The sequence below is a fragment of the Canis aureus genome, chromosome 1 (assembly GCF_053574225.1).
Source record: "Canis aureus isolate CA01 chromosome 1, VMU_Caureus_v.1.0, whole genome shotgun sequence".
NCBI classification, from domain to species: domain Eukaryota; kingdom Metazoa; phylum Chordata; class Mammalia; order Carnivora; family Canidae; genus Canis; species Canis aureus.
Genome location: NC_135611.1, coordinates 98,444,677 through 98,471,150, shown reverse-complemented (window position 1 = coordinate 98,471,150; position 26,474 = coordinate 98,444,677). Strand labels below are relative to the sequence as shown.

Below are 26,474 nucleotides of genomic sequence, written 5' to 3'. Positions count from 1 at the left end.
GGGGCAGTGCCACCCCCACCCCCAGCCTCCCTCATCCATCCCCGTGTCCGTCCTCTTGGGGACCATAGGATCCCCCACAGTCCCTCCTGTTGTAGCAACCCCCGCACCGGGACTAGAAGATGCTCCTCCAACCAGAAGGCCAGAGGCCCCCACGCCAGGAGCCCCACAGGAGCTGAGGATTCCCTGGGCTGGAGGCTCTGCCTCATCCTCCCTGGTGGGGAAGTGGAATGGTGACCGAAGCCCCAGAAGGCCCCCTCAGGCCCTTCCTTCGTGTGTGGGCCCCTGTCGGGCACAACCTGGACGCCCCCAGGAAGGCAGCGCGGAGCCTTTCCCAAAACAACCATCTTTATTCCCAATGTGCACACAGTGCCCAGGGGGCTGCCACCGGGCCCCTCCCTCCTTCCCTCCCTTTCTCTCTGCCCCCCTGGGCAGGACCAGCCCAGGTGAGGAGGCCGCTCAAGGCTGCAGGGGGCCCCAGGCAGGGGCAGAGGGCACCCCCCCTACTGGCTGCAGTGGCGCTTCCTCCTGCTCCCCATCGGAAAGGGGTCACACCTTCTCTTTGGAGGCTGTGAGGGGTGAAGCGGCCCCACGGCCTTGGCCTTGGCCGGCTGCCCAGAGTCCCTGAGGTGGGCCCCAGGGAGAGGCGTCTTCCCTGCAGGGTCTGGGCCCCCCCACAGAGCCCGCTTCCAGGACTTGGGGGCCAAGGGAGCGGCGGGGCCCAGACCTCTCCTCTGGGGAGACGGGGTCCTCCGCCGTGCGGGGCTGGGGAGGTGGCGGTCGGGCGTGGGACTCTGGGAGAACTCCCAGGGCAGCAGGCTGTGCTGCAAGGCCAGGAGGAAGGCCAGGCTGGGCAGCTCCTCGTCCTCACTGGAGCCCACCACGGGCCCCCCAGGGTCCCGGGAGGGAGGGGCCTCCCTGAGAACGGGGGCTCCCCGGGAGCCGGGGCCAAGGGAGGCGCCCCTCTGACCCTGGGGAGGGGAGGCCCACGGCGCAGGGGGCTCTGGTCGTCGCGGGGAGCCAGCAAAGGCTCTGGGCCTCGACAGGTGCGTGTGCGCGCGGCTGTGCCTCTGGGGTTCCTGGCCGGCCGTCTCCGGGGCGCAGGCTCCGCCGCCCGCCCCCAGCTGGGCACCTGCCTCACACTCAGGACCGGAGCCCCACCCGGCTGTGCAGTGATGCGGGGGGGTCCGCACGCCAGCCTCCACCTTCAAGGCCGCCAGTCTTTTCTCCACCAGCTGGAAGGAAGGAGGTGATATCAGGTGGCCACACAGGTGTGAGGGGGGAGGGGGGACGGTGGCATCAGGGGGAGGGGGAGAGGGGCCCTGGGGGCTGTGGCTCTCCTGACATCCTCCTGGTCCCCTCCCTCCCAGTCACCTGGTCCCCTCTCTCCCCAGGCTCATCTGGTCCCCTCCCTCCTGTGGCTCACCTTGGTCCCCTCCCTCCCCTGGCTCACCTGGTGCCCTCCCTCCCCAGGCTCACCTCTGCAAGGCTCAATCCTTCCTCCTGTTCCAGTTTCTCAGCGAGGGCCTGAAGGTCCAGCTGAGTTTCCGAGGAAAGCAGTTCCGCCAGGAACGTAGGGTGGATGACTGCCTCCACCTGGGACAGAGGAATGGTGTGGGTAAGCTTGGCAGGAGCCCCTGGGGCCAGGATGTGCTGCAGGAACCCTGGAAGGTGCGGATCCCCCCATTCTTCTCCAAAGGCCGGATGATTTAACATCACAGTCAGTGGATACGGGCATGCACACACACCCCCAAACTGGTGTGCACACAGACATAAAGGCACACACACAAGCACATACCCACACACCTGCACGCCCACCTGCATGCACACAGGTACACACACGTATGCACACATAGGCACACGTGCACGAACACACAGCATGCAAACACACAGTATACACACATGCCTGCATGGACACACACAGGCATACACACGCACGCACAGGCACACAGACAAGCACACACGCAGCTCAGGAACACGAAACGGAGCTTTGTGCCAGAGGTCTGGGCGCAGCCCCGATCCCCGTGTTGGAGGCCAATCCGGGAACCTTCTAGACAGCAGGCTGCGGGCCAACCCACCTTGGTGATGAAGTCTTCCTGGGAACACAGCTGGTCAATGTAGCTCAGGAGACCCGGGTCCCCGTCCCACTGTGGCTCCTTTCCGTCCTCTCCCCGTTCAGCCACTGGGCCCCCCGGGGCAGAGAGGGCAGGCCCCAGCAGCCCGTCCATGATGTCCATGTACTCTCTCACGGCCTCAGGGGGGATCTCCTTGGGCGCCTTGTTGTCTCGGGGCCGCCGGGGTCTGTGTGGCTGCCGGCGGGATGGCTTGGCCCTGGAACCCGCCTTCCTGGGAATGCACGCTGAGACAGAGCAGGAAGGAGGAAGGGGGTGTGAGGGGCTCCATGCAGCGCCTTGGGAGGGCGGCGGGGGGGGGTGGGCCAGAGGTAAGTGGGGGGGGCGGGTCTCCTGAGACCACAGCCCCCATGGGACGGGGGACCGGAGGGGGGAGCATCTGAGAGCCATACGGGGAGCGGATGTGACCCCCCCAATGCTCCAAGGGTCTCCCCACGCAGCCCACGTCCCAGGCAGACTTGGTGGAGGGCCCCCTACGGGAGGGGGGACAGGAGAAGTTCTCCAGGTTGAGACCCGTCCTGACACCGGGCGCTGAGACTCCAGGCTCTCTGTGGCCACGTCCACGTGAGGGAGAAGACAGGCCTGGGGGACAGCGGCTGCCCCAGACCCTGTTGTGGCCACAGCTCCCATGGGAATGTGGGTCCGTACCTGGCTGTGGGGCCGTCCCTCGGGCCGGGGGCCCCCGCAGTTCAGGCTTCAGGGGGGCTGAAGGAGGCAGGCCCTGGGCCACCTTCACCCACTGCAACTTCTGAATCTGCATCTCCTCCTCCGCCTCAAACTCCATGAACCTGGGGGTGAGGAGGCCCAGCCACACTGAGGAGGGGGCCCCCCAGGGAGCCCCCTAAGTTGGCAGCAGGTGGAGGGACCAGGAGAGGCGGGGCCTGGAGGGGAGGCCGTGACCCCGGCCCCCAAGGAGGCAGTCAGCTGGATGTGCAGCCCCTCCCCCACGCTCCCTCACAGGGAGTCCGACCATGGGGAACTTGGGGTCACCCCCCATTCCCAGGCCAGCTGGTGGAAGCAGGGGTGAGTCAAGAGCAGGGGAGGGTGGGATCCAGGAAGGGAGGTGAGGGGGCCCCACTGGGCCGAGCTCCGGCACCCCTTGACCCTGGCCTGGGCCTGGACTCCCCCCCAGCCCTGGGCAGGGGACCCTGACTCACTTTCCCGCCATCTCGTAGTAGATAAGCCGGTCGAAGTTGCTTTTGCTCTGCCACTCCTGCACGGCCCACCACACGCCCTCCTCCAGCGTCATCGTGGGCTTCAGGCGCGCCAGGGTCCGCAGCACCGGGCTGCAAGCCATGGGGTCAGGGCTCAGGGCTCAGGGCTCCATGGATCCAGGCCTCGCCCCCAGGACAGCAGAGCGCACCCCCACCCACGTGGCCCAGAGCTGGCAGGTGACTGCACGAAGCAGCCAGCCGTCCTGGCCGGCCCCGCCCCCACCCCTGCCCGGGAGCACAGCTGACCATCCCCTGGCTCCCAAGGCAGGGATGCCGGGCTGGGCTCGGGGCTCGGGGCTCGTTCCTCCTGGCCTCTGCCTTTCACAACAACAGTCCTGACATTCCTGGGCCAGAACAGAAGCCCCGTCCTCAGAGGGAAGGGCCGTCCCCCTGAGTTCAGGAGGGACCCAGAGGCCACAGAGAGGCAGGCAGGCCGGTGCCAGTCCCTGAGGAGGGAGCCCACGCCTTGACCCCTCCCAAGCCTGGGCCTCCCCTTCCTACTGCCATCCTCTGGGACATCGAGGATGGGGCTGCATGTGGCCTCTGCAGGGCCTGGTGGCCGATACCACCTGATGGGCCATCCCCTCCACATGAGAGGCCCCATCCTGTGTTCCCAGGAGACAGGACTACAGAGGCCCTCCTCTCTTGTGGGGCCCTTCTGCCCCCGAGGCCCCAGCCAATGGCACCATGAGGCCCATGGAAGGTCAAGGTCAAGTGGGCTAGGCTCCCCGGGGGTTGGGGGTCCTCCTCTCTTGTGGGGCCCTCTGGCCCCCGAGGCCCCAGCCAATGGCACCATGAGGCCCATGGAAGGTCAAGGTCAAGTGGGCTAGGCTCCCCGGGGTTGGGGGTCCGCTGAGATGGTCACCGGACCAGAGGTGCCTCCCCGGAGTGGCCCCCCCTCACGCCTTGCCCGCCACGCATTGTCCCAGGTCCCCCGGGTGGGGGGGTGCCACGGGCCCCAGGTACTCACATGAGAAAGCAGGACAGAGCTTCGGCGTCGGGGCTCTGTGGCAGGTGCCTGCGGGCCAGGGACTTGAAGCGCTGCCAGCGCCTGAAGTTCTCATAAACGCTCCTGGGGTTACAGGAGTCCTTGGGCGACGACGCAGTGCTCGGGTTGCTGGCTCCGCTGCCCTCCCTGCCAGCCCCGGGGGGCGGCGGCCCGGTGTTTACGAAGTGCTCCAGGGCGCTTAGCGGGGCCGCTGGTGGCAGAGCCGCAGCCAGAGGGCCTGGCGCTGAGATTCCCTGGCCGACCTGGGAGCCCCCAAAGGCCGAGGCGGGTACGCCGGGTACCATCACAGAGGCCGCCAGGAACACGGGTGTGGGACACGCAGCGCCCCCACAGAGTGCCCCCGCCGAGTTCCAGGTGGGGGGGGCCTGGGTCAGGACGATGTTCTGAGTCTGGAGGGGCTCCAATGACCCCTGCTCTGACCCGACCTGCACAATGACGTTGCAGGTCCCGGGGCCCCCAGGGCCGTGGCCAGCGTCTCCTGCCACCAGCGGGATGCTGGGGAAGGATGGCAGCTCCAGGGGGCCACTGGCGGGGAAGGGCAGGTTCAGGAGGGGCGGCGGGGGCAGCGCCCAGGAGGACCGGTGGGGTATGCCGTGAGGGGGTGCGGGAAACGGCTGGGATGGGAAAGGAGACGCAAAGGCGCCCATGTCCGTGGCCACGTGGGGCCGCAGCACTGGAAACGCTGTGGACAGAAGGAAAGGGCGATGGAGTCAGGGAGTGGCAGCCGGCTCCGAGGGCCCCTGGGCCCCTGGGTCCCCGGGGGCAGAGCAGGGACCCTCCCACGTGGGGACTCTATAGGGAGGATGTGCAGCCCCTTTCCCCTGCCCCCTGGGAGGGAAGACCACAGCTTTCCGGGCTCCGGCCTGCCCACGAGAGGCAGCCTCGGGGACCCTGACTCTGACCCCCGCAGCCCAGCAAGCTCCCCTTCCTCCACCTCACCCCACCCACAGCCCGGTCCAGCGTCACAGTTGGATCCCAGGGATTTGAGGCCCGCCCAGATCTGCCCCATCCACCCGCCTACAGCCTTACCTCCTCCTGTCGCCATCCCCCCAGCAGGGCTGCTGCCGCAGGGCAGCCTCCACAGTCAGAGGAGTCCCGTGCAGGACCCACCCTGTGACCTGCTGCAGCAGACGCTCAGGATGCAGGTTGAGGAGTGAAAAGTTTGAATTTAAACGGGTAGAATGTAGGACTCAGGACATTCTGCCCGGGGGAGGGGCCGAGGGCCAGGCCCCGGGTGGGGGTGGGGAGACATTCCGGAGCCAGGCTCTGGCAGGTAGGCAAGAACCCTGAGTTCTTTTCAAATGATACCGGGGCACCCTGCCGGGGGTGGGCCTTCCCGGGCGACGCGAAGGCTGTGCTCCACATTCACAGCACCACGTGTGCCTCGGTGCCCTCCCTGCTCCCAGTCGGCGTCCATGAACCCAGGCTGGAGTCCCTGCGGCCACTCCGCTTCCTACCTGGCTCCTGACTTACGTCAACGGGGGCTGGACCGTCTGAACCCAGTTTGGAACACAGACCCTGATTACGAAGGCCACGGGGACCCGAGGGTGTCAAATCAGCCTGTGTCAGCAGGTACCGCAGGTGTAGCTGCAGGTCGGCCTCCAGCCCCGGGCCGTGTGCCCACCGCCCTGAGGTGTCAGGGGCTGTGCGGCTGCAGTGGGACCAGCCAGCCTCCCTGTGAGCCCCTGGGCGGGAAGGCCCGTCTCTTAAGGGGATGCACAGCCTACACACAGGAGATCCCACATCACTAGGTTCTGTTCCCCGGCTTATGATGCTGTTGTCAGATACTGATTTTTAACCTCTTTAATTATTTTAGTGTAAAATTTCAAGCCAGCAATACCCAATACCTTTGTTTGGTTCAAAGTCAAACTGTACATCGTGGAAGGACTGTGACGCCTCTTCCTCCCGCCTCTTCCTCCTGGCAACGCAGCCCCTTTCTCCCAGGAAACCAGTGTCACCTGGTCCTTTAAATCTTGAGAGACATGTAGGATGTGGCTAAAAGTAAATGCAACTATTTCTGCTTTTTTGACACCTGAAAGCATATTTCTCTCTGGTTAAACGTTGATACAGGTTCCCAAATATGTTTCATATGCACAGTGATTGTCTTTGTTCTGCCACTGCGGCTCTTGTCCGTATTCCTGGAGGTTAGATCGTAGGAGCAGCAGCGCTCCCATCCTTTACAATTCAGAGGACCCTGTAGAATAGGGCGGCCAGATTTAGCAAATAAAAATAATGGACACTCAGTTGAATTGGAATTTTAGATAAACAGGGCATCAGCTATTTCCACAACTGTGTCTCATGCAGCATTATTGATATACTCTGAGTGCAAATCTGTTCCTCCTCTATCTAATTTTGCGTTGAGCTGGGCTTTGTATTATATCGGCACCTGCACCAGGAAGGTGTAACGCATTCGGCTCTTCCTGGTCACGAAGAGACCTCGGCACGTCCTACGTCACTGCCGGTCTAGGCTCAGTGGGGCTAACTACTGAAATAAGGGACAGGAAACCTTCCTCTTCCTGACACTAAAGGACACAAAAACACCCCCTAGCCCTGTTTTTCTAGGTGTTATAATCAGTACCTGTGAAATGGTTGTGCGCCTTGAGTCAAAGCCAGGAATGTATCCCTTCCTCAGCACCAGCCTCCTCTCAGCCCGTCTGCCCCGGTAGCCCTGCTCACGGGCCCGCGGGTTTCCCGTCTGCGGGACAGACCCTGTTTCCGCAATCCAGGCTCAACTGCATGTGGAGTCACGGTATCACCTCAGGAACAATCGCATCGATGCGGGTTTTCATGTTGCACATCACCGTCAGTTTCTCAAGGCCACAATGAGATGAAGGAGCGTTGGTGTTTTGTTTGTGAGACGACGACTGTTAGGGATTGGCCGAGGGTGACGGGGTGTGCGAACTTCAGAGGCTGCACCCAAGGGTGTTGGGAGAGCAGCTTCGCTCCCGCTGTCCCGGGGGCAGAGCTCCTATGAGGGCAGGGTGTTGGGGAAGGAGAGGGCGGTTCAGAGGGAGGGCAGGCTCCACGCTGGGCAGGCCCTGAACAAGACTCCTGAGAAGGGGCTGAAACCGTTCCTTGTCCCTGCAAAGGAAAGTGGACTCCGGAGGGCAGGGATGTGTGAACACGTGACAGGGGCCGTCCTGCAGGGGAGGGTGGTGGACTGGGAGTCCCGGGCCTGGGGTTCCTCCGCACCCCCACCCTGTGCTGCAGTTGTGTAAGAAAGTATTTTCTCAATTCCCGTCCAACTTCCTCATGGTTTCTCGGTGTTCCCCCGCTCGCACCCTGACAGGGGCCAGGGAGTATTCATAGAGTACTTCCCGAGTGTCCGAGTCATCGACCGGCCACCTGAGGGAGCGAGAGACACGCAGGATGTCCCTCTGGGACACATCCCAGGCCGTGCACACCGCGCAGCCCAAAAGGCCCTCCACGCGCACCCCTCTGTCTATCCCCTCTTCCTCGACGTTCGCTGGGGACACGAGCTGAGAGCAATTCAAGCAAATCACAGTGAACTTTATTTCAAAAGTCCCTGTTGGGGACTGAAACAATAGACAACCTGGAGACGCTTCTCAGGCCTTGAACTTTCATCACGCGAAGCCTGAAATGGTCTTCGACCAACAACCTCCCATTAGAGAGATGTTGAGGCAAAATGTTGCCCTCAGGCACTCGAGCAAGCAGTGTCCTTTGTACTCCCCGCCCCCCTTGTCCAGTCATTCGACCAACTCTTTACAAGATTCTCACTCATGGCTCAGATGCACACTCTGAATGAGCCGTCTTGGGGCCACTGATAGAAACATGACACTTGGAAACATTATCTGGTCTCAAATCTGCAGTCAGTTCGGTACCACTTGGAACTCCCTGGAGTCCAGCAGCACATGGAGGCAAATTAGCCGCAACGTAATTGGGGAGGACTCGTGGTAGAGGGAGTGACAGAAATCTCTGGACCCTGATCTCTGAGCATTCCTGCAGTGACCTCTGAGAAGAAACCACCTGTGGACAGGGGTCACGGGTCTGAGAAGAGGGATGACCTCCCAGCCATCACAGAACACGGGTAGCAGGGGAGACACGGGGCTTGAGCGCTGGGGAGTCTCCCTGCCGTGCGCTTGGAGGTGTGTGGTGTGAGGTTAGGAGGTTTGCGGTGCCAGGAAATAGCCCTCATCTCCCAAGGCACCAGCAAGAGCTGTGACGACGGGAGCTTCTTCCACAAATATTAAAAAGTTGAGTCATTTTCTACTGCCACTGAACATCCGGGTATTCCAACAGCAGAGGGAGCGAGCTCCAGACTGCTGCTGAGCCACCTACAATATCCCCAGGAGTGCCCCGTGGGCGCCCGCGGTGTAAGGACGGCCTGCAAGGAACCCTGGCGGGTGCACAGTCTGGAACAGCCGCACCGGGGACCGTGGCCGGTGCACAGCCGAGGACCGGCTGCACCGGGGACCCTGGCGGGTGCACAGCTCGGGACCAGCCCACCGGGGACCCTGGCGGGTGCACAGCCCGGAACAGCCGCACAGGGGACCCTGGCAGGTGCACAGCCGAGGACCGGCTGCACCGGGGACCCTGGCGGGTGCACAGCTCGGGACCAGCCCACCGGGGACCCTGGCGGGTGCACAGCCCGGAACAGCCGCACAGGGGACCCTGGCAGGTGCACAGCCGAGGACCGGCTGCACCGGGGACCCTGGCGGGTGCACACCTCAGGACCAGCCCACCGGGGCCCCTGGCGGGTGCTCAGCTCGGGACCAGCCCACCGGGAACCCTAGGCTAACAGGCTGCGTCGGTGGAGGCGGGAGGACCCCTGCGAGTGCTCCGGGTCGGGTCTGGATCGTCCGCCAGGACAGGGCCTCCGTGGAACTCGGGGCTCGGGGCGCGGCGGGTGCAGGGCTCCTGCAGCAGGACGCGGGCGGCCGCTGAGCAGCACTGTGCACACGCGAGGCCTCGGGCTCAGGGGCACTTGCCCGCGTCCCGAGGAAGGTTACAGAGGGCACGTCCAGGACGTGATGACCGCGAGGGCTCACTTCCCGAGCGCTGGCTTGGAGGGGACCCGGCCACAAGGAGTGCGGGGTGCGGGAGTCCCGGTGCCGGCCCGAGGCGCCCTGACCCTCTGGTTGGCCTCTCCGGCAGGGACTTCTGGGCTCCCCCGCACGTGCCCCGCGCCTGCCCGCACGCGCACGCGCACGCGCACGCGCACGCGCACCGGGGACGGGACGCCTGGGCCCTGGGCCCGCCCCCAACGGCTCCCCGCGTTCGTTAGTCGGTTCGTTGTGGGGAGGCGCGCATGCGTGGGCGGGGGGGCGGGTCCTGACGGCCGTGCGCGGGGGGGCGGGGGGGGCGCGGGGCGGCCTCGTGCTCCCGCGGTGGGCGGTGGAGGGCCGGGCGTGCTCCCGGGCTCTCGGGGGTAGCCGCCGAGGGTGGTGTTCCGTGCGCGGCTGTGCCGGTGCGGGTGGTGTGGCCCTCGGCGCTGGCGGCGTGGACGGGCCGGGGCCGACTCTCTGGAGGTTCAAGGTGTGCGCGCCTGGACCCCGCGGGGCTGAGGCCGGTTCCTGCGGTCGGCGGCGGGGCCCGGGGCGGCCCGCGGGTCTGGGGTCTCCGCTCAGGGGTGGGGGTCAGCGTTCAGGGGTCGGGGCGGCCCGGGTGTCTGGGGTCTCCGCTCAGCGGTTGGGGTCTCCCTTTAGAGCCTTGGGGGTCTGTGGGTCTTGCATGCATGGGTCCATCCTCGGGACCTGAGGAGCTCGCGTTTCTGAGGTCTGTGCTTGGGGATTTGGGGCCTTAGGGGCCCTTTGGGTCTGTGGTCCGGACGTCCTCGGGTTGGGGGTCCTGGGTTGCATCAGGGTCTCTCGTCAGCGCTCCGTCGTTGGGGTCCACCCTCGCGGGTCTCGAGGGCCGTAGGGCGTCGGGTTGGGGTCTGCTCTCAGGGGCCTGGGGAGCCTGCACCTCTGGGGTGCGTTCGGGTGTGTGGGTGCTTGCGGGAATGGAGTCTGCGCCCAGGGCTTTGGGGTATCAGGCACCTCCGGTCTGGGATCTGCGTTTGGGGGTCTGGGGGGTCCTCGGGCCTGGATCTAGCCCTTGGGAGTCTCGGGTTTGCGCCGAGGGTTCCGGGTTCTCCCGCAGCCCACAGGTCCCCCTCTGTGTCTCAGTGTCCTGAGCCGCGGGACCTGGTGCGGTGCGTGGGGGGGACCTGGGTGGCGGTGGGGCGAGCCGTGGCGGTTCTGCTGTGACCGTAGGGCTGCAAGGGGAGTGGAGCACAGGTAGGGCTCGAAGGCGCTGTCAGGTGGGAATTGGTAGGTGCATTCTGTGATGAGGGGGCGGGTGTGGAGCCTGTGCGTGTGAAAGCCGGTTGAGGGTTGTTTTGGAGGGAGTTAAGAGGTCAGAGTGCATACGGGCTCAAGGAGTTGGTGGTTCGCTGTTTGGGGGAGTATGATGCATGTGGATTTCCCCCCATGACTTGGGGACCTGTGTGAGTAACGGCAAATTCGGGAAGATTATGTGCATGTGAGGAGGGGCGTGTTTGGAGAGGTGCCTGCCTGTATTCGTTTAGGTATCCTGGTTTTGTATATGTGGGCGATGTAAGGGGGATCATTTGTGTATTAAGAGCTTGTTGCATGGTTCTGTGTATTCCATTTTCTGATTGTCAGGAGCCCTGTTTGTATTTTGGTGTGCAGAGGGAAAGCCAGTGACTATTTTATGGCACTGGCAGATGCTTCATATGCCAGTGTGATGTGGTTTTGTATGAATCTGTATCGTCCAAGACGGAAGAGTTGATTCTGTGTGAGAATTCAGGGGTGTGAGGTCATGTAGGTGCAGGTCACGTGGTGTTATAGGTGTATGTGAAACAGGGTGTGGGTGATGTGTTAGCATAGTTGTGTACCGGATTATTGTAGGTATAATTGGGGCTTGTGGAGGGATGTGTGTCTTTATTCGAGGGGCATGGTCATTTGAAGGAGTATTTGCTGGGGCCATGTGTTTGTACTTTTAGGAGGGAGCCATTAGGCTTACTTATGTATTTTGGGAAGTGAGTAGGTCTGTATCTGATGGGGAGATAGGGCTCTGTTTATAGGGGAGTGGGAGAATTATATTTCTGTGTATTAGAAGTACATGATATGGTTATTCGTATTTGCAGACGTGAGAGCTGGCTGCTACTCATCAGGGACAGTTTGGCATTTGGAAGTTGCTTCATGAATGGATTGCTGGAGATGTTCCTATGTGTCTTGTGTATATAGGCTGCTTTGTGTATATATATCCGTCACCAACTGCATGAATTATCAAAGTTTATTCATAGGGCATGAAGTTGTTAGGAGTATTTAAAGCGTATTTCTTTGGATAAGACTAGTGTGTTTCTATATGTGTCTGATAGGTCAGAATGAGGATAAAAATGTTCACGTATGTTCAGGAGAATGATATGTGTGTATATATGAGTGTATGTATAGACATGTGGTTTTTGTGTGTGTGTGTATCTGGGGTGTGAGTTGAGTTTCTACTCAGGGTACAGGTGGACTGTGTGCACATATTTGCATGGAAGGGGATGGGGTGTGCTAGAACTGGCTCATACTAACTTTGCAAGGTCAGTGGCGCATATCTATTCTAATCCTGTTTAGTGATGTTAGATAGGTAGCTTGAAATTAGTCATGCTGGGAATATTTATACCAGGTAAAAACCTCAGATGAAAGTTTTCCCCACCTTCCTCTGAGAGCCTTTATTAAGCATTTACCAGCACACCACTGGTGTGTTTGTGTCTGTCTGAAGCAGGCACCGTTGGGTGTGTATATGGGTGTCTCTGAATTGTGAATGGGGCATCCAGAGCTTTGGGTCCTTGTGTGTGTGCATTGACTCTGGTCATTTTGAACCATTGCGTTACTCCTAATCAGGCTGGCCTCTTCTTTAAGGCCAAAGAACCCCCCGTAAATTTGATGATTTCCAGTTCTTCATGCAGATGGGTTCAGAGGCATCTGTATGTTAGGCAAGTGGACACTCCTCCAGCATTTATGGTCTTGGCATTTGGGTCCCAAGATGGATAGGCCTGGTGGACTGTGGCTGTGCAGAGCAGAACTTTTGCAAGTATGTCGGGTGGCACGTGTCAGGTTGTGTGACAGACAGTATTCAGAACATTGTAGGGATTCCTAGACAGAAGGCCAGAGGGCATGCTCTCCCAGGCAAGCCCTTGCAAGTCACCTTGGCAGCTATAGGTATAGCTCTCTTTTCTGGAACATGATTGGTAGGCAAGGACACCCTCCACACAGGGTCCAGGAGGTAAGAGTCTGCAGAACCACGTGCCCAGGGTGGTGGGGAGTATTGGGGATCACTAGTTGTCCACCAGCCTGCCTCAGTGGAAACCTGAGTCCTCAGGGCTGGGCAGGACCTCTAGGGGTCAGTGAGCTGACAAGGCCGGAGGTGGAGAGGCTTTGTCCATGAGTAAGGGCTGGGGGCTGAGACCACAGGCTGGATGTTCTGGTCTGGGTAGGTATGGCGTTGATGTTCCCGACCCATTAGAAATGCTCTCCTTTCTCTTCTGAAGGTTCAAGATGCTCCTAGGGCTGGGAAGCTCATCACAGTTTCATGTTTCTCGGAGGGGATGACCCTTTCTCTCTGTCCATGTGGAGCTGCAAACCCACCAGAGGGAGCCATGTGATTCATATGGTCACCAGCTGACCACATAGCTGCCTCCTGCCTCCTGCCTCCCACCTCCCTTGGACAACCCACCCAGCATTTCTGGGCCTTTGTTATGGTGAGTCTCCTACTGGCCTTTTCTCCCTCATGGTGAATCTCTTTCCTCAGGGAAAGGTGCCATCATCACTTCCTTGAACCGCCTCTCTTCGTACGAGTGGATTCCTAGTGACTGTCTCCTTCATAACCTGTCCCCAATAAAATGACAGGACTGTGTACTAATCATACATCTCAGGTCACAGAAAGCAGGATATCGGGAGCAGGACAGTTAGCACTGAGTACTTATAGATGCTTGAAGCGGAGGTCACTACCTTTTTGTGGGCTCAGCTTTTGAGTGGTTACTTGTAAAGCAAAGTGGGAGCTTGGGGTCAGAATTCTGAGCTCAGGTCTTTGTGGAAACATCCACACTGGGTATGAGCAGGTTGTCATGCTGTAGGCCGTGTAGACAGCACCTCTCGTCATGAGGTTGGAGCTCTGTGTACATGTGTGTGCCAGTGAGGTGCAGGGTGTGTATGCGCTGGGCTTGTGTGAGTTCCTGTGAATATTTATGGTCTTGTGGGACGTTGATGTGGGTGTGTGGAGTGTATATCGCACAGGTTGAGTTGTGGTGTGAGTTCAGAGTGTTTAATGAGTCATTATATGTTTGAGGATTGGGGGTTGCTTAGGTATATGTGTTTGGGGCATGAAAGGTTGCAGGTGTGTGTATTTATGTAAGGTATCTAGGAATTTGATGAATTTTAAAGTGTTCTTGTGTATTTTGAGGGGCTTGAAGTGTTGGAGATACATATATAGGCAAATGGATATATATAGGCAAGTGGATATATATATATATTCATATATATGAATATATATATATATATATATATTTTCATTCAGGTTTAAGATGATCTGATGAGTACTTTTTTTTCTGGAGACCTTGGTTGGGGACAGGGGTTGGAAGGATTGTTGTGTGTGTGTTTGTATTTCATGTTTGGAAGGAGGTTGGGGAGAAAACATGAATCAGGATAAACGGGTATGGGGGGATCCTATGGGTCTATGTTTGGGGTATGCGGTGGTTTGGCATAATAAGAATGTGTAGGGATTGCGTATGTGTGATTTGGGGGCAATGAGAGCTGTGAGTATACAGTTGGTGTGGCATGGTGTGTGTGTGTGTGTGTGTGTGTGGCTGGATCTGCATTTTGAGACTTGTGAATATGCGTATATGCGTTTGAGAAGACGCAAGGTCATGTGTTTTAATGCTTTGTGTGTTAGATTTGTGTGTTTGAGGCTTCAGCACTATATGTGTACTCACCTATCTTGTCAGGGTAAGAATTTAGGGAGTGGAGAGACTTGGGAGATTTGGGTTGTCAGTGTATATAACTGTTGTGTTGTTGTTGTGTCTATAATTGGGGTGTTGTGAGCTGTGTGTCTATAATTGGGGGGGTGTAGACAGATGCTATTTATAGGTTCTCAAGAGGGAGACCGGTATGTGTTTGTATCAGGGTGGTGAGGTTATTGTTTGTTTTGGGGAGTATGTAGGAGAGGTAGGAAACCCCATGTGTGTCCGTTTGATGGTATTTATGTGTTTGAGCTTTGGAGGCATTGTACATATGTGGACATTCACACTCCGGTATATTTGGGAGTAGGGGATCGTGTTTAATATTAAGTATGTGAGTTTGGTTTTAATGTAGTCCATTATTGTTGAAGATTTGTGTGATTGATGGGGGAATGATACGGTGGGGGAATGGATTTTTGTGGGCTATGAGGATGTGTGTGTTTAAGTGTTTGATTAGTGGAGTATGATTGGGAGTGCATTTTTGCATCAAGACCATAGCTGTAATTTTATTGGGATTGGGGGTGTATGTCTGCTTGGGGCACGAGGGTTCTGGGTACACAACCAGGCATCTGATAGGTAGAGAGTTTGTGTGTTTGAGGATGTGTGGAGCTCCATGGGGCTGTGTGATAGTGGCTCACCGTGACTTGGTGGAAAGGGTTTTGGCCTGGGAGGGACCTGGGGCATATTGATGACTGTGAGAGCCTGACCCTTGTTTGTTATGATCTGTTGTTCACGCTCATGTTGTCTCTTCTCTAGGGCAGCCATTCCCCTAGGATGGTCTGTGGTCCTCTTACGCTTACCTGGACAGGTCTGGGAATATCATATCTGGTGGCTGGATGCAGGGTGGGGCTGACACCCCAAAGGAGTGGGTATCCTGTCCTCAGTGGGGTGGCTAGGAGGTCAGGGTTTCTCCTCCAGGGCGTCACATTTGATCAGTCCTCTCCAGAATGTGCGAACACAGCTGACCCATTGGATAGACTCTGCCAGGAGAGTAGTAGACCTGAGGACAGTTCCCGAGAGAGAAATCTGGTTTCTTCCTTGAGTGGCTCCCACTACAGGGCCCTTCTCAGGTCTGGCCCTGCTGACTGTCCTGCCTGCCCATATGTCCTACCGCACTGTGTCCTTGGGTCACACCAGCATGAGGCCCCCTGCATGTCAGTTCTCACTGTCCTTCCCCACTCTGCCCTGCTGCCCATCCCACTCTCTCCCCTGACACTGTGTGTGAGTCACCTCCTCCGGTGGGGGGGGATCCCTCTTCCCCATGATCTCACACCACCTTCCTGCCTCTCATTTCCCCTCCTTAGCACCCACTGCTCTCAGAACAAACTCCAGACTCCTCAGTGTCCTTCCCAGGCACCATGTGGTCCAACCCCCTCTCACTGCCTGCCCCTCTGCCCTTGGTCATGACCCCCCAGTGCAGCAGCCTTCTTTCTGTTCTTGCAATGCACCTTGGGGCCTTAGCATTCTCTGTTTCCTCCTGCTAGAATGCTTCCGGAGCTCTTTAAGGAGTGCCTTCCTGACCGAGCTCTGCCCTGTTACTCCCTTGGCCCTCATCCTGCTTCAGTATCCTGCAGTGTTGTGCTCTCTCAAGACTAACGTGAGTATTGTATCCCTGGCAACTGGTAACCATTGGCTCATGAAAGACTCAGGCCATCCATGAGAGGGTGAGCTTCACTGTCCACTCTGTCAACAGGACCTGTGAGCCTGCTGCCTTTGGCACACATGTTCTTTAAGGATGGGACCACTGAGTCTTCATTACCTCCTTCCAGGACACATCCAAAGCCTGACCACTGTCTGCTCCTATCACTGTCAGGCAGAATAAATTAAGCCAGGTAACACAGGACACAGGGCACCCTGCAAAGTTCCAAACACAAATGTTGTTCAGGGAAGAAGTAAACTCCTATGGCTCATAGTTCAAGTGCAGTGAAACAGGCATGAAATATAAGTTAAAACAGACTGGGTGTAAAATTATGAGTGCCTGGTGATCTTTAGAATGCAGCATGTTTCCCGTGACCCAGATATTGACAGCCAAAACGGTTGAGGGAAGAGTAGACCCAGCGTGAGTGCCCAGCTGTGTTCATCAGGCTCCATAGAGAATGTGAATTTGCATCACTTAGTTTCTAGCAGGTGGGCAGCCACGGTGGCGCAGCGGTTTAGTGCTGCCTGCAGCCCGGGGTGTGATCCTGGAGACCCGGGATTGAGTCCCATGTCGGGCTCCCTGCATGGAGCCTGCTTCTCCCTCTGCCTGTGTCTCTGCCTCTCTCTCTCTCTCTCTGAATAAATAAATCTTAAAAAAAAAATAAAATAGTTTCTAGTAGGTACCAGGTACTATGAGGAATACGTTTATATTCATGCTTGCCGAATCCATAAAAAACCCCGCTAGGTGGGTACATTATCGTTCCACTTCTCAGGTGTTAGAGGTGAGTGGTCATGACCAAGCACTTTGCATGTGCCAGAATATCAGCCATACTGGTTAACACATCCCAACAAACTAAACATAACCCTTATCAGTGCATCTGGATGCGATGTGGTGAAGATGCAGAATACATCCCAGTAGTAGATGAGCAGTGCGAAACACTCCCACCATTTTAACAGGTGTGAGGCAATATCTCATTGTGATTTTAATTTACATTTCCCTGACAATAATGTTGAACAACTTTTCCTATATTTGTTGGCCATTTGTAGGTCTTTGGAGAAAGGTCTATTCAAGTCCTTTGTCCATTTTTTTTTTTTTTGAGTTCTTATTGTTGAGTTGAAGGAGATCCTCCTATTTTGGACATTAACCCCTTTTCAGATATGTAGCGTTCAGGGGTCGGGGCGGCCCGTGGGTCTGGGGTCACCGCTCAGGAGCCTGGGATCCTTGCTCAGGGGTTGTTGGTCAGGGTTCTGGGGCCTGGGCCGCCCGCACGTCTTGGGTCACCGCTCAGGAGTCTAGGGTCCTTGCTCAGGGGTTGGTAGTCAGTGTTCAGGGGTCCCTGGCCACCCCGGGCTCCAGGCGCCTGCGGGCCCTGGGTTCACTGTCTGGGGTCTCGGGTGGTCAGCAGGTCCCTTTTCGTGTCCAGGTGTCTTGGTCCGCGGGTCAGCTGCAGGGGTGGAGGCACCCTGGGAGTGGGGTGTGGAGGCTCTACTGTGCCTGGGGGGGATGCTGCGAAGGGAGTGAGTACAGGAGGGGTGGCTGTGGAGTGGAGCTGTAACCTAGGACTGCTGTAGGTAACCCCTAGGTTTGCGGGACCAGGCGCGGGGAGTCGTACCTGTGTTATCATTGGTACGTCCTTGCTCACAGCCCGTTAAGTGTGTGCACTTAGCCCTACACTGTGTCATGGGGGGAGCTGGTTGGTAGTTAGAAGCCTTTGCCAGCGCCGTACCCGTGTTCTTATGGGACCTGAGGTGGTACGTGGCTGTGTTCCTTGCGAGTGAAAGGACTGTGTGGGTGTGCGTGGGTTGTGGAGATTTAGGGTTTATTTAAAGACGTCAAGGTGGGTCTTGTGTTTGGAAGCAGGGGTTGTGGGTGGTCGTGTGCACCTGGAAGGGTGTCGTGGGTTCGTGTCTTTGCAGTCTCCTGCGCCCCCGGAGGACCCATGGGCCCTGCGTGGTTTTGCACACATCCTATTTGAGAGTCTGCTGAGAATCTGTTGACATGAATTCCTACTTTTGAGGTTTATTTGTGTTTTTACAGAGTTGGAGGGAATCTGACTAGTGTATCATCGTCCTGTGTGGGTTGCTGATGTCTCTGTGATGGTTTGGGGCTCAGTGGAAGTCCGGAGTGTGTTTCTCTGCGAGTAGATGGGGTTAAGTTTATTTATAGGGTTTGAGTTGTAACTCAGGCACGTTCAATGTGTTTGGGTGATGTGTTTGTGATTTAGGGCCCTGCCCCCTGAATGTTTGCAGTTTGCGTGTAGGGTCGGGTTAGGAAGGGTTAGCTGCTCGTGCATACTGGCAATGTTGGGGAGGGTGTGCCTGTTAATCTTGGTGTAGGAGCTGCTTATTTTCTATGAAAATGATAAAGGTAATGTCGTTTAGTAGGGACTCTGGGAGCCCTCAGGCATTACCCCTCACTCTGGTAGAAGCCTTGCTGACTGCTCCAGCCACCCGGTGGATGAAAAGCTGCCACCACCCGGGACTCTGGATCTTCTCCAGTCAACTTTGATTCAAAACCACTCCTCCCAACTTACTCCCCTCCTTTATAAAAACAAGTCCCTCTCTCCTTCTCTGCACTTGCCTGTAGGTCGCCATAGTTGGCATGTTCCAGATTGCACTTCCTCTGCTATTCCTGAATGAAGTTGTTTTGCTCGTAAAATGACTAGCTGTTTTACTTTTAAGGCTGATATTTTGAAATGTGGATGGATCCTTTGTGCATTTGGGGCATGCTGTCTGGTTACATGCATTTCTTTTGTTGATTTTCAGGAGCTGTGAGCACATATCTGGGGATGTGAGGGCAGGTCTGTGACTATTTTATAGGATTGGTAATATGTCACGAGAAGATGAATGTGTTGTATGGTGTGGGCTTCATCTGTATTCTGGAAGATGGTAGAGTTATTTCATAGAGTGTTTGAGACTGATTATGTGTATGTGAGTAATGTGAAGCTTTATATATATTTGAGGGTATAAGGTATGTTTTCTTATTTGTAGCGTGCTGGGTAATTTGGGGTATATTTGGGGGTTGTGATAAGAAATGTGCGTTTGTGTATTTGTGAAGCATGGAAGATTGGATGAATATTTTTGTGGTATGTATTTGGATTTTTCATTAGGTTATTAGTACATATCTGGGAGTATTTTTGTACTGATAGAGTAATGGGATTATATGTTTATGCAGGAGAGTTGCAGAATTGTATTTGTATGTACTTAGGATATGTAATATGGTTTTTTTTTTTAGCAATTTTAAATGCTAATTTTTATTTACTGCTAACTGTGCAAAGGACACCAATTCAATACTGTGCAGTAACACAGTTACATAAATCCAGTATCAAACAATAGCATATGGGATAAATCTAAAGCAGAGCACCATGTGCCTTTGAAACTGATTATCGCAGAACATAACTTAGTTCAGACAATTCTTAAGAACCTGAAGAGCTCTCTCATTTAATATTTAGTTATCCAGAAGCAACTGCTCTTGGTTTTGTTTTTTATTTTCCAGAAAAAAGTGAAAGTTATTTCAGTTCTGCACGGTTTAGTATGTGTGACATCTGAACCAAAGAAATAGTTTGTATGATTTATTCCTTTTATCAACTGGAACCATCAGCTAATACAAAGTTGACAAGCTGGCTGACAGGAAAGAAGGTGGAAGTTTGAGACCTTTAAATTGGGACTTGGAAGGGTTTTACATGCATTTATAAATGATGTGCTAGAGATGTTGTGTTGTAGGAGTGTATACTGTTTTGTATGTACATTTATCAGCACGGGGTGAATTATGTATTTTACTCATAGTGTTTGGGGTTTCCAGGAATAGTCAGTGATTTCCTTTGGAGAATGCTAGGGTTTTTGTACAGTTTTAGGAATGTTTGGGGATTGTGGTGGTAATGTTGTATTCTAGAAATGTGAGGAATGATGTGTAGCGTTTTGGGTGGTGTCTGTATTTAGAGTTGGAAATTGTGTGTGTGTGTGTGTGCGTGCGCGCGTGTTCATGGGTGTGCGGGGGTCACAAGTGTAGGGTACAAGGATTGTTTTGTGCATATCTGAGTGTGAAGGGGGATTGTATATTTATAGCTAGTTCATGAGTGTGTATGTTAGTGGGTTCAGGGATCTGCTTCTATCACTTCTGGAAATTAATGATTGAAGAACTTGGTGGAGTTGCTTCTATACATGCTTTCAGTGTTTGTGGGATAGTCTTCTATGGATTTGGTAAGTTAGATTGGGCTGTGTAAGTATTTGGGTTCATTGGTGACTTATGGGATGTGTATTCTACAAGATGTGGGTGGTTCAGTGTGTGTATTTGGAAATAGTCTGTGTAGGTTGTGTATGTGTTCAGGAATTGTAGAGTATGTGTTTTAGAGTTGTGAGATTGTGGGAATATTTTTGGGTGGTTATGAAACAACCATATATGAGGTATTTTTTGAAGCTTGTATTTTTAGGCTTTCCAGTTGTAAACTTTTGGGTAGTGTGTTAGGTTTTGTTTGTATTTGGGCATGTTTGTGTCTATGTAGTTGTAGGTGAGGCATGTGAGCAGGATTTTGTCTGTAAAAATCTAGTAAGACAAGGTTTCTATGTGTATTCAGGGTGCAAGTAGCAACTGTATGTATGTGTTCAGATGTATGGAAGATTTGTACGTTCTGAGATATGTTCTAGAGATATGTAGTGTAGTTTGTATATTCAGGGTAAGAGATCAGGGTATTACTTGGGGTACAAGTGAGTGGTGTGTGTACATTCATATGAAAGGGGATAGGGCGCACTGCAAGGGCTTGTACTAGGTTGGGATAGTTAATGGTGCATATTTCTTCCCAATTCTGTGACATCAGGTGGAATTAGTCATGCTGAGAATATTAACAGCAGGTAAATTGTTAAATGCCACAATCACCTTTACAATATACCCCTAAAGAGCATTTTATTAAACATTTACCATAATTTACCACTGGTGTGTGTGAAGCAAGGGTATTCAGGCATTGGTGGGTATGTGTAGAGAGTCTCTACGTGAATTGTGAGCAGGGCATCATCTATGGCTGTAGGCCCTGGCATGTGTGCCTGGTCATTCCAAATCATTGTATTGCTCCTAATTGGTTGGTCCGTTCTTTAGGGCCAAACAACACCCCCAGTAATGTTGGTGATTTTTGGCTCCTCCTCATGCAGATGGATTCACAGGTGTCCGTATGGTGGGCAGGTAGACACTGCTTTAGCATTCATGTCATCCGATAACCCCAACCACACCTTTTACTTGATTCTCATACACTAAGCCAATACTTCTCCTGACCTAAATCATCCCAGGATTAGGCACCAGGCAAGGAGAGACAAGCCCTGTAGCCTAAATCCCACCAGAACTCTCTAAACCAGGCAGTCCTACATTGTTCATTCTGCCCTGCCTTGTCTTTCCTGTGGACACTCCCATAAAGAATCTGGCATAGGCTTTCTCTTACTCCTGCTTCTGCCTCCTGTCCAAACATGGTGCTTCCCTATGGCCATGCATGGTGTGCTGTGCCCTCCTGTTTGGGGAAATGCAAGTAATGAATTCTGCTTTCAATAGCATTGGTGCTTGTCTCATCATTCAGTCACCTCCATAAATTAAATCCTGGGCATAATTTTAGAACAGTTTGCACAACCAGCAGCATGATTCAGTGTTCAGTGGAGGCGGCTTACCTCTGGACTGCTCTCAGCTTCCCAACCAACAATTACCACGGGGTAGGTTCTGGCACTACCAGCTGGTGGCACAGTTGTACATAGGCTGCTACCACTGTGTTGTGTCCTCTGTATGCTGCCCGGGCATTCCGGCTAAACTTGTTATAGCATCTTAAAGGTAGTTATTATAGTATAGGTCTGCAAGGGCTGTGACTCCCTAGTTCATGCTTTTCTCAGGAGGGTTGATCCCATCAGTCTTTTTTCTGAGATCTACATGCCTAGCTTCTGGGCTGGGGACCCCAGAGATTACTAGAATAATGGGCCAACATACAAGGCAGAGGCTTCCTCCAACGTGAGTAAGGCGAGGCTTCCTACACTAGACTGTGTTGGAATATGAATTTGATCATCAAAGCCAACAGTAGTAGGCCACTGGGGTTTTTTTTCCATTTCTATTGAAGTATGATTGACATATAACATTGTTTCAGATGTACAGTGTGATGATTTGTTACACATATATAGTATACAGTGGTTGTCAGAAGAGGATTAATTAATGCCTCCATCAATTCACATCAGTTTTTTCCACAGTTAAACCATTTAAGATCTACTTCTTGGCAAGGTAATATGGTGCTGTAAATTAGATCCCCAGAACTTACTTGTCTCATAAATGAAAGATTATATCTTTGAGTAACATCATCCTGTTTCCCCCACTCTCTATCTTCTGGCAACCACCATTCTGCTCTGTTTCCATGAGTTCAGCTTTTTTTACACTCCATGTCTAAGTGAAAACATACAGTATTTGTTTTTATCTTAGTGTAATGCCCTCAAAGTCCATCCAAGTTGTTGTAAATGGCAGGATTTCTTTCTCTTTCATGACTGAATAATATTCCTGGGTGTGTGTGTGTGTGTGTGTGTGTGTGTCTATTTACTGTGTAATTGTTGACGGGCACTTAAGTTGTTTCTGTGTCTTGGCTATTGATAATAATGCTGCAGTGAATATGGGACTGGAGATATCTTTCTAACATACTGATTTATTTCCTTTGGATGTATGCCTAGAAGTCAGATTGCTGGGTCATATATTAGTGCTATTTTTAAAAGATTTTGAGGGGATCCCTGGGTGGCGCAGCGGTTTAGCGCCTGCCTTTGGCCAAGGGCACGATCCTGGAGACCCGGCATCGGGTCCCACGTCGGGCTCCCGGTGCATGGAGCCTGCTTCTCCCTCTGCCTGTGTCTCTGCCTCTCTCTCTCTCTCTGTGTGTATGTGTGACTATCATAAATAAACAAAAATTTAAAAAAATAAAATAAAACATAAAAGATTTTGAGAAACATTCATATTAGTTCCCATAGTGGCTGTACCAATGTACATTCCCACCAACAGTGCACAACAGTTTTCTCCACCTATCTTTTGTCTTTTTGATGATAGCCTTTCTAACTGGCATGAGGTGTTACCTCAGTGTGTTTTTTTTTTCTTCTTTTTCAAATTTTTATTTAAATTCTAGTTAGCTGGGCACCTGGGTGGCTCAGTGCTTGAGTGTCTACCTCAGGCTGTGATCCCGGTGTCCTGGAATCAAGTCCCACATCGGGCTCCCTGCAGGGAGCCTGCCTCTCCCTCTGCCTGTGTCTCTACTTATCTTTCTGTGTCTCTCATGAATAAATAAATAAATCTTTAAAAATAAATAAATTACATGCATATAACATCCAGTGCTCATCACAAGTGTCCTCCTTAATATCCATCAGTTGTCACTGTGTTTTTTATTTTTGTTTCACTGATGATTGCTGATGTTGAACCTCTTTCATATATCTGTGAGTCATTCACATGTCTTTTTTTGGAAAGCTGTGTATCTAGGTCCTTTGACTATTTTTTAATTGGGATGTTGGGTGGCGGTTGTTACGGAGTTGTATGAATTCCTCATATATTTTGGATACTAACCCTTATTTCTCTAGGTTCTCTTTTCATTTAGTTGAATATTTCTTTGCTAATGCAGAAACTCTGATGTGTCTATCTTTTTATGATTTTGTTGCTGGCTTTATTGCTAAAACCAGTGTCAAGATTATTTTTCCCTGTAGTTTCTTCTAGGAGTTTTGCAGTTTCAGGTGTTATATTTAAATTTTTAATCCATTTCTAGTTAATTTTAGTGAATGGTGTAAGATAGGGATCCAGGTTGATTCTTCTGCATGTAATTGTCCAGTTTTTCCAACACCGTTCCTTGAAGAGACTGACTTTCCCCCATTGAGTATTCCTGGCTCTCTTATCAAATGTTAGTTGACTGTATATTTATGGATTTATTTCTGGGATGTCTTCTCTGTTCTGTTCTGAATATTCATGGATTTATTTCTGAGATGTCTACTCTGTTCTGGGGTGTCTTTTATTTTATTTTATTTTATTTTTTTTTATTTATTTATGATAGTCACAGAGAGAGAGAGAGAGGCAGAGACATAGGCAGAGGGAGAAGCAGGCTCCATGCACCGGGAGCCCGACATGGGATTCGATCCCGGGTCTCCAGGATTGCGCCCTGGGCCAAAGGCAGGCGCTAAACCACTGCGCCACCCAGGGATCCCCTGGGGTGTCTTTTAAATGCCAGTACCTTACTGTTCTGATTACTGTAGCTTTGTCATAAAGTTGGAAATAAGGAAGTTTGATATATCCAGATTTGTTCATTGTCTATACTGCATTGGGCTTTTCTGACTTCATACAAACTTTAGGATTTTTTCTATTCCTGTGAAAAATGCCATCGGGATTTTGATAGGGATTGCATCAAATATACAATGGCCTTGGGTGGTATAGATATTTTAATAATGTTAATTCTCCTGGTCCATGAACCTAGGTTATCTTTCCATTTGTGTGTTTCTTCAAATTCTTTGATCAAAATCTTACTGTCTTAAGTGTATATAGATCTTTCACCTCTTTGGTTAAATTTATTCCAAAGCACTTTATTGTTTTCGATTCTATAGCAGGTGAAATTATTTAAAAATTTCTTTGAATAGTAGAGCAGCCCCCGTGGCGCAGTGGTTTGGCGCCGCCTGCAGCCTGGGGTGTGAATCTGGAGACCCAGGATCGAGTCCCACGTTGGGCTCCCTGCGTGGAGCCTGCTTCTACCTCTGCCTGTATCTCTGTCTCTGTCTCTGTCTGTCTGTCTCTGTGTGTGTGTGTCTCTATGAATAAATAAAATAAAATCTTTTAAAAAATTTTCTTTGAATAGGAGTGGGGAGAGTAGATGTTCTTGTCTTGTTCTTGATCTTAGAAGAAAACTTTCAGCTTCTATCATTGAATGTGATGTTAGCTGTGGGCTTGTCATAAATGACCTTTATTCCTTCTACGCCCAATTCATGAATAGTTATAGTAAAAGGATATTTTGTTTTGTCATATGTTTTTTTATATCTGTTGAGATCATATAATTTTATCTTTTTATAAATGCTTATTAATTAAAATTATTGATTTTCATATGTTGAGCCTGCCTTTCATCTCAGGGATAAATCCCCTTTGATTGTGGTATATGACGCTTTCATTTTTTATTTTTTTTTAATGCAAGCCTGCCAAACTAGTCTTTTTCTTTAAGATTTTATTTATTCATAAGAGACACAGAGTCATAGACGTGGTCAGGGGAAGATGCAGGCTCCATGCAGGGAGCCTGATGTGGGACTCAATCCCAGAATCCTGGGATCACGACCTGAGCCAAAGTTGGATGTTCAACCACTTGCCATGCAGGTGTTCCTGGTGTGTGACACTTTTAATATGCTGTCGAATTTGGTTTGCTAGTATTTTGTTGAGAAATTTTGCACCCATATCCATCACAGATATTGGTCTAAGTCTTCTCCTCTTTAGTGTTTCTTTTCTCTTTCTTTCTTTCTTTCTTTCTTTCTTTCTTTCTTTCTTTCTTTCTTTCTTTCTTTCTTTTGTTTGTTTCTAAATGTTATCACTTTTTTTTTGTATATTTTTTTTGTATATTTTTTTTTATTGGAGTTCAATTTGCCAAGATAGAGTATAACACCCAGTGCTCATCCCATCAAGTGCCCTCCTCGGTGCTCATCACCCAGTTACCCCATCCCCTCACCCCCTTCTGTAATCCTTTGTTTTCCAGAGTTAGGAGTCTCTCATGGTTTGTCTCCCTCTCTATTTTTTCCCACTCAGTTCCCCTCCTTTCCCTTAAAGTCCCTTTCACTAGTTCTTATATTCCCCGTATGAGTGAAACTATATGATGATTTTTCAGAAGGGCTTCTCTTATTCACCTGATCAGATCACTCACTCTGATACCCAAACTGGGCTTCTGAACCCGGTTTGGGTATCAGGGTAATGCTGGTCTTATGAGTTTGGGAGCATTCTGTCCTCTTCAGTTTTTTTTGAAGGCATTTGAGAAGGATTCACATTTAATTCTTCCTTAAATGTTTGGTAGAATTCACCTGGGAAACCCTGGGTCCTGGGCTTTTCTTTATTGGGAGGTTTTATATTACTGATTCAATCTCCTTACATGCTATTAGTCTATTCACATCTTCTGCGTCTTTTTTTAAATTATTATTTATGATTTATGATAGTCACACAGAGAGAGAGAGAGAGAGGCAGAGACATAGGCAGAGGGAGAAGCAGGCTCCATGCACCGGGAGCCCAACGTGGGACTCGATCCCGGGACTCCAGGATCGCGCCCTGGGCCAAAGGCAGGCGCCAAACCGCTGCGCCACCCAGGGATCCCTCTTCTGCGTCTTTATGATTCAGTCTCGGATGGTTGTATGTTTGTAGAAATTTATCTGTTTCTTCTAGGATATCCAGTTTGTTGGTGTATAATAATTCACAGAAGTCCCTTGTGATCCTTTGTATTTCTGTGGCATCAGTTGTAATATTTCCTCTTTTTTTAAAATTTTTTTAAATTTTTATTTATTTATGATAGTCACAGAGAGAGAAA

The 26,474-nt window shown here is 52.4% G+C and overlaps 1 protein-coding gene and 2 long non-coding RNA genes across 31 annotated transcripts in view; 2 read left to right on the top strand and 1 right to left on the bottom strand.

The window, feature by feature from the left end:
- Positions 1 to 405: 405 nt before the first annotated feature.
- Positions 406 to 9,601, bottom strand: LOC144321250 (NUT family member 2G-like). 3 transcript variants are annotated; one of them, XM_077910860.1, is made up of 8 exons: positions 6,931 to 9,601; positions 5,382 to 6,546; positions 4,314 to 5,034; positions 3,287 to 3,415; positions 2,778 to 2,917; positions 2,076 to 2,356; positions 1,477 to 1,593; positions 406 to 1,232 (listed from the first exon to the last, which is right to left on the bottom strand). In XM_077910860.1, exons 2-8 carry the CDS (start codon positions 5,395 to 5,397, stop codon positions 501 to 503), a joined length of 2,136 nt encoding a protein of 711 aa, XP_077766986.1. In that variant the 5' UTR covers positions 5,398 to 6,546; positions 6,931 to 9,601; the 3' UTR covers positions 406 to 500. The 3 variants fall into 3 exon arrangements, with proteins under 3 accessions (XP_077766986.1, XP_077767004.1, XP_077766995.1); XM_077910878.1 differs by having other exon boundaries at positions 6,200 to 6,546; XM_077910869.1 differs by lacking the exon at positions 6,931 to 9,601 and having other exon boundaries at positions 5,382 to 6,922.
- LOC144321262 (uncharacterized) lies at positions 3,624 to 6,381 on the top strand. Its single transcript, XR_013387009.1, has 2 exons — positions 3,624 to 5,924; positions 6,169 to 6,381. It is a non-coding gene; the product is annotated as an uncharacterized LOC144321262 (long non-coding RNA).
- A 90-nt stretch (positions 9,602 to 9,691) lies between the features above and the next one.
- The window catches only part of LOC144321208 (uncharacterized), a 62,770-nt gene continuing 45,987 nt past the window's right edge, over positions 9,692 to 26,474 (top strand). For 11 of the 27 annotated variants that reach the window (XR_013387002.1, XR_013387001.1, XR_013386999.1 and 8 more), the window contains exons 1-6: positions 9,692 to 9,848; positions 12,856 to 13,065; positions 15,076 to 15,127; positions 15,266 to 15,389; positions 15,804 to 15,916; positions 16,013 to 16,151. This is a non-coding gene — a long non-coding RNA (uncharacterized LOC144321208). Of the gene's footprint in view, positions 9,849 to 9,966; positions 12,591 to 12,855; positions 13,066 to 15,075; positions 15,163 to 15,237; positions 15,390 to 15,803; positions 15,917 to 16,012; positions 16,152 to 26,474 lie in introns of those variants that run through there. The other 16 variants (XR_013386990.1, XR_013386971.1, XR_013386981.1 and 13 more) reach the window with 10 other exon arrangements.